Source organism: Ursus maritimus, unplaced genomic scaffold (assembly GCF_017311325.1).
Source record: "Ursus maritimus isolate PB19 unplaced genomic scaffold, ASM1731132v1 scaffold_5, whole genome shotgun sequence".
Classification (NCBI taxonomy): Eukaryota; Metazoa; Chordata; class Mammalia; order Carnivora; family Ursidae; genus Ursus; species Ursus maritimus.
The window spans coordinates 82,333,883-82,340,717 of NW_024426663.1; the positions used below are offsets into that span (position 1 = coordinate 82,333,883).

The 6,835-nt window shown below is 33.9% G+C and overlaps 1 protein-coding gene across 1 annotated transcript; it reads right to left on the bottom strand.

Moving 5' to 3' along the window:
• Positions 1 to 788: 788 nt before the first annotated feature.
• LOC103680801 (olfactory receptor 2M4) lies at positions 789 to 1,724 on the bottom strand. The gene has a single exon (XM_008710281.1). It carries the CDS (start codon positions 1,722 to 1,724, stop codon positions 789 to 791), a length of 936 nt encoding a protein of 311 aa, XP_008708503.1.
• Between the last annotated feature and the right edge of the window lie 5,111 nt (positions 1,725 to 6,835).

The following is a 6,835-nucleotide window of genomic DNA, read 5'->3' on the forward strand; positions in this document are numbered from 1 at the left end:
AAACGTTTGTTACATTTGTCAGATACTTTATAAGCACTCAATTTTCAGAGCTGTATTAAAATAATCAGAGTTAGCAATCCCAAGAAATGAGGGTTTTCTAATTTCTTCAAATAGATACTAGTTAGCAGTATAAAGATGAATGAGTAATAAGATAAATCATGATAAGAAGAAGGTTGGGCAGTCAAAGCAAACTTTTTTTGCAAAGTTATTTTAACTGGATTTGTTAAAATATCTCCTTTTATTTGAAGGTGAAAAATTTTGAAGGACTTTCTAAGATCTATTTTGTTTAGACATAAGACTTATTGGAAAAAGTATCGACAGTAAATCCCCACTTGTAAATGGTTAGTAATTATGTAATGAGTCAGGAATAAAACTGCCAATACCCAGGTTCTAGGAGGGTAACATTTATGCACTCCCAGATATGTAATTCTTAATAAAAGAGGCAGTCAACAAAAGCAGTGGTTCAACTCCAACATTTTTTGGGGGGGTAAAGCAAAGAACAGCAAGATTTATACGTTGGTTCAAAGGCAGGTATCCTAAAGTTGAGTACTCATGACTCACAAATAGTAATAAAACTGAAATTCATTAGAAGTAAAACAGCCTTTGCTAATCGCCAAAAACAGCCTACATTACATATGATATTTATATATTATAGCAAATAAAGCTATTACAAAATTGGGGAAAATATTGGAGAAAAGACAAACTAGGAGGAAGAGGATGGCCATGCGATTTCAGCTTCCTTGAAGGAGTATTGACCTGAGTGGGCACTCAAATATGTTTGAAAAAAATTACATTAACTTTCTTGTCCTCAGTAGTTTCTGAAGTCCCCTGGATACCTCTTTGTTGCGGAGGCTGTAGATGAGAGGGTTCAGCATGGGGGTGAGGATGGTGTAGAAAGCAGATACTATCTTGTCCTGGTCTGGTGTATGGATAGAAGCTGGTCTCATGTACATGAACATAACAGCGCCATAGTAGAGTCCAACCACAGACAGGTGGGAGGAGCAGGTGGTGAAGGCTTTGCGGCGACTTTCTGTAGAGCTCATGCGGATGACAGCTCGAAGGACATGTGAATAGGAAACAATGATCACGGAGACTGGTAATATTAGCATCACCACACAGCAGATGAAAAGCAGTCTCTCAAAAGCAGAGGTGTCTGTGCAAGATAGAGGGAGAAGGGCAGCAACATCACAGAAAAAGTGATGAATTTCCAGAGAGCTGCAGTAAGAGAGTGACAGTACTTCTACAAGCACAATAACGCCATCAAGAGAGCCCAAGATCCAGGAAGCAACAGTCATGAGGGCACAGAGTTTCTGATTCATGAGGATGGTGTATCGAAGTGGGTGGCATATAGCCACATAACGGTCATAGGCCATGACAGCCAACAGGAAACATTCAGCTCCAAGCAGGGACACATAGAAGAATATCTGGGCTCCACAACCTGCCAGAGAGATGGACTTCCTGCCAGACAAGTAGTTGAAGGCCATCCTGGGTACAGTGGTGCAGATGAGCATGAGGTCCATGAGGGAGAGTTGTCTGAGGAGGAAGTACATGGGTGTGTGGAGCTGGGTGTCCAGGTAAATGAGGAGAATCATAGCAATATTTCCCATGAAGGCCACTGTGAAGATGCCCAAGACCAGAGAAAAGAGGAAGGTGTGGGTGGAGCTGTGATCAAAGATTCCTAGCAGGATGAAGTCAGAACTAAAGTTCTGCTTTCTCCACACCATCTGGACAGTTTACTTTTCCTAGAAGTCCTGGGACAACCACAATATTATTTATTAATTTAGTTTTCAAATGTACTCTATGGCAATCACTCTAATGGGAACTGCATTTAATGCATGCACAAGACCTTCTCTCCATTTGGTCACAATGAGTTCTGACTTAGTTCAGTGTTTTCCAGTTATTTCCTTCCAAACGTCACAGGCAACAACTCTAAAAATATTTTCTTTATTTTCCAGATAAGAAATATAAAGCTATGAGTCAGCCAATGTACCTGTAGGTAGACAGTCAATAGAGAACCTAGAAGGAAAATAGTTAAATATACCTACTCCTGAATTTGATGCCCATCCTTGATCACAGGAAGTTCCTCATTGACCTTTTCCTCCCTTTGTTCTTTTTTTTTAAATGAGTTTGATGTTTTATTTTATTTTTATATTTTTTTCATTATGTTCAGGTAACCAACATATAGTGCATTGCAAGTTTTTGTTGTAGTGTTGTTCTAATATGTCTCCAGGTTGGTGCTTTCCTAAATAACTACTGAAATTCTGTTGTAATAATTCCCTGTACCAGTCTGTCCCTCCCATTATGTGGCACTAGCACAGTGAAAGTCTGTATGGTATCACTATCATTACACCTCTATACCCCAGTTTAGAGAAGAATTTGATACTGTAAGTTTTTACTTTCTGTTCTCAGACAAAATCTTGGAGTCTTACTTAATCAAAGCACCCTTTAAAATATTTCCTATGGAAGAACAAAGTACTCATCTTTTGAGAATATTTTTGTTTTTCTTAAATTCTATAGGGAGGGGAGCTTTTTATTTATATATTTGTTTATAGATTTTTTCCCCTCCTATAATAAATTATTATAAGTTGAGTGATATAAACCTCTAGGGAAGAAAAGAGAACATCTTTTTGTGATCGTTAAAAGCTTTACTTCGATGTGTCACTTTGGGAACTAATGAGGTATGTTTCATGGAAATGAGTAAAGGGCTGAATGTATTAAATACCCAAACCTTTACAGTTCAAGGGAGCAGAACACTAGATGTACTTGTGTATTATAGGGAAAACACTAAATTAATTAATTAGCTAATTAATTAATTTTTAAAAAGAACCGGGGGATGTATGAGTAATGTGATCCTAGGGAGCCAGATTAAATTTGCTTCAATTTTGTTTTTAATTAAGCAATTATTAAGGAAGTATTTTAAGCTATAACATAAAGATACACAGTGGCATGAAATGATATAGCATGAGAAAGTCTCAAGTTTACTGAAGTATGATTGCTTGGGTCAGTTAATCTCCAAACATGGTGACCAGGAAAGGTATACCTGCAACATCCAGGGGAGCCAGTGTAAAGCCTAGGAGGTGACAGTAGAGAAATGAAGGACGGGTTAGAAATATAATTATCCATCATTTTCTCAAAGATTATTGATTATGGTCTCTAGACCCCATTTATTTTACCCTGCCTCTAAAATATCATACTGTATATATATTCCCCTGGTGTTTCAAATTAATTATACAGCAAAAACAAAACAAAACAAAACAAAACAAAACCTCAATCCAAAGCATTCTCCACTTCTGCCCCCCCCCCTCATATATTTCACCACTACCAAAATTCTTCTGGACTTCTGACTTCAAATTTGAAATAATATATTTTTCCTAATATTCTCATTTTTTAATTTAGCTTTAAAAATCTAAATTTTGTCTAATTCATATAATGTTTTTTGATATTGAATATCTACCTAACTAAAGATTGTCATTGTGACTATTTATCCTTAATATCATTCAGTCCATTCAGAAACATTCTAAGCAAATAGCAGTGTCAAATAAATTACATGGAATTCAATTAAATTCTTAAATCCAATTATGCATTTTTACTTTGGACATTTTAATGATTAATGGTTTAAGTGGTGATATATCAAGCTGTTTCTATTTCATATCCACAAGTTAGATGTATTATTATGTACCTGAAACAAAATAAAATATACTTTCAAGAAGAGAGCAGGTTCCAGAGGACCTCTCTGTAACATACATATTAATGTTAAGAGGTCTATGCCTATCATAATGCTCTTTTGGGGGACATTTGAAATCATGTTGTTGCTGAAATTTCCCAGGAAATATCTTGATTATGTATTGATATTCTCAAAAATTTCTGTTAATTATAGCTAATAATAGTACTCTTTAAAGAGGCAAACTAAATAGAATATTTTACCTGTTTTAATGACACACAAAAATGGCATGGCTTTATTTTTCTCACAGAATTAAAATGTTATGCTAACATGCCATGGAAAATGATTCATTCCCATTTCTATCATTTGGGCATAGAAGAGTGCCTTAAAGAATGAGAAAAGCTAAATATTGAAACCCTTGAATAACTCATTCTTAGGTTGCTAATTCATCTTTGTATGACCACTATGTACTAGGTAATTTCACTTATTTTAAAGATGACTATGTGTTGACAGAATCCAAATTCACTGTAGCAGGGGTATATAAAACTCAAATTAATAACAAATATATTTTTATTCCCAATGCAATCAAGATGAAGAATTGTCAAGTTCTTGTTATTTTTAAAATGAGATTAAGTATGGAATATTACTCAGCCATAAAAAATAATTAAATCTCACCATTTGCAATAACATGGATGGAAATAGAGTTTATTATGCTATATGAAATAAGTCAGTCAGAGAAAGACAAATACCATATGATTTCACTCATATGTGGAATTTAAGAAACAAAAAAATGAACATAGGGGAAGGGAAGGAAAATTAAAATAATGAAATAAAATAAAATAAATAAAAAGAGAAAGAGGCAAACCATAATTGACACTGAACTATAGGAAATAAACAAGATTGCTGGGGTGGTGGTGGGTGGGGTGATGGGGTAATTGAGTGATGGGCATTAAGGAGGGTGCTGGATGGAATGAACACTGGATGTTACATGCAAGTGATGAATCAATAAATTCTACCCCTGAAAGTAATAGTACACTATATGTTAACTGAATTGAATTTAAATAAAGATTAAAAAAAAATAAAAAATAAAATTAGAATAAGTGTCAAAATTTTATACGAATCTGAAAGATCTTAACATTCTAGGTAAAGCATGTTGGTCCTTTCATATGTTTTCATGCCAATTGTTGATGCATAACAGAGAAGACCCAGGTTGATTTTTAAAAATGATATTTTTAAGAAAAGTCACTTAATGAGAGGAAAATTAAATGTATTTAAGAGTGGTGGGGGCATATAAGGAAAATGCATGCTAAAAATAGAGCTGAAAAATAAAAAGAAAAAATTTAAAACATAAGATTAAATACAGAGGCCTGAGATGAGTAGAGTTTGGAATATTAATAAAAATGAGAGGAAAGACATGGACCTAGTGGAAAGATCTGGGGGAGGCACAGATTTAAGAGGATGCCCAACTCTACTGTTCCAGCCCTTCTGTAGACTTTGTGTGAGAAAGGGTGTGTGGGGAAGAGAGAGAGAGAGAGAGAGAGAGAGAGAGAGAGAGAGAGTGAAACCAAGAAACAAACTCTTCAATATAGAGAACAAACTGATGGTTACCGGTTGGACAGAATTGGGGGAGGATGGGTTAAATAGGTGATGGGGATTAAGAAGGGCACTTATTCAAAATAATAATAGACATCATCATAAACATAATAATTTTATTTTTTATAATAATATTTTTATTATATTATGTTAGTCACCATAGAGTACCTCCTTGGTTTTTGATGTAAACATAATAATTTTAAAAATTAAAAAAAATTAAAAATAAAGGAGTGTACTTATTGTGATGAGCACTGAAGGTTGTGTGGAAGTATTGAATCATTATATTGTACATTTGAAACTAATACTACACTGTATGTTAATTAACTAGAATTTAAGTAAAAACTTAAAAAACAAACAAACAGAAGACATCCATTCACACATCCCAGCCCATGCCATATTTGCAAATATTAAAGGGTTTCACATATTGTGCAACTTAAGTAAATCAAGCTTCATTTAATTCTTTTTATTTTATTTTTTTTTACTTTTATGGCAGTAATTCTAAGAACTTTATTAATTGGTGTATTTTATGAACTACTTGGGACATACATAAAGAAACTGGGTTCTGTTTTAGGTTAAGTCATTTCCCCCAGTATTTTCTAAAATGAAAATTACACTAGGTGGTATCTAAGAAATTTTTTTCAAGTCTAACTTTTCATTAGTCTGTTTTAATGCAGTATATTGAAGTCATTTCTTATACAATTGTTTCTGTGAGGCCATTTTGAGTATATATATATGTGTGTGTGTGTGTGTGTGTGTGTGTGTGTGTGTGTGTGTGTGTGTATACAAACTGGAAGATATTTGTGTTTATCATAAAGTCTTTAATAAATATTTTTAATAAATTACACATTATGTAATCATTAAGTAGAAGTAGCCTATTTCTATTCTCCCTTATCATTAGAATGAAAAAGAAAGAGCCTAGGTGTGTGAGGAAATTATAGCACTCCATGATATGAAAAACACACAATATGGTAAATTTATTAAAAAATATATAATATAAGAATTTTAATAATCATGCCAAGGAATGTTTACACTGGCGTATCTTACATAGTATTACCTTTTCATACATATTATCTCTCTCTCTCTCTTTTTTTTTTACCACCAATGGTACTTAAGGACAATAGAGAAGGTAATATTTTCAAAAAAGAAGAGTTTGTTTAATAGTTATACTCACAGTTATTGATCAAGTCAGAGATTCACCAAATAAAATCTAGGATCTCTGTACTCTGGAATACGATACTCACTCTCTGACTCTGAGCTACATCTCTCTGTTTCTTCTGTCTTTTAGGGAAAAAAAAAATCAGCAGAAGCTGCCCAGATGATCCTACAAACCCACGTTTCTAGAGTTGGATCTATCTCATGTTATAATGGACCTTAAGTCATTTTCCTCCACAGAGAATTGAATATTTCAACTTTAATTATAGAAGGACATGCTCTCTCTCAGACCTCTCTTAGGAAACAAAATCCATATGGACCTCCTCATACTAGTTCATTTGGGCAATGTTTGTCATTCTTTACTTCTATTGTCATACATAATGGCTGCCTACTTATCTGTAGGAAGTAAAGAGTGTTAATATTGATGAA

Bases quoted from the DNA above. Each gene is read 5' to 3' on its own strand.
- LOC103680801 (XM_008710281.1), bottom strand. From the start codon at position 1,724: ATGGTGTGGAGAAAGCAGAACTTTAGTTCTGACTTCATCCTGCTAGGA.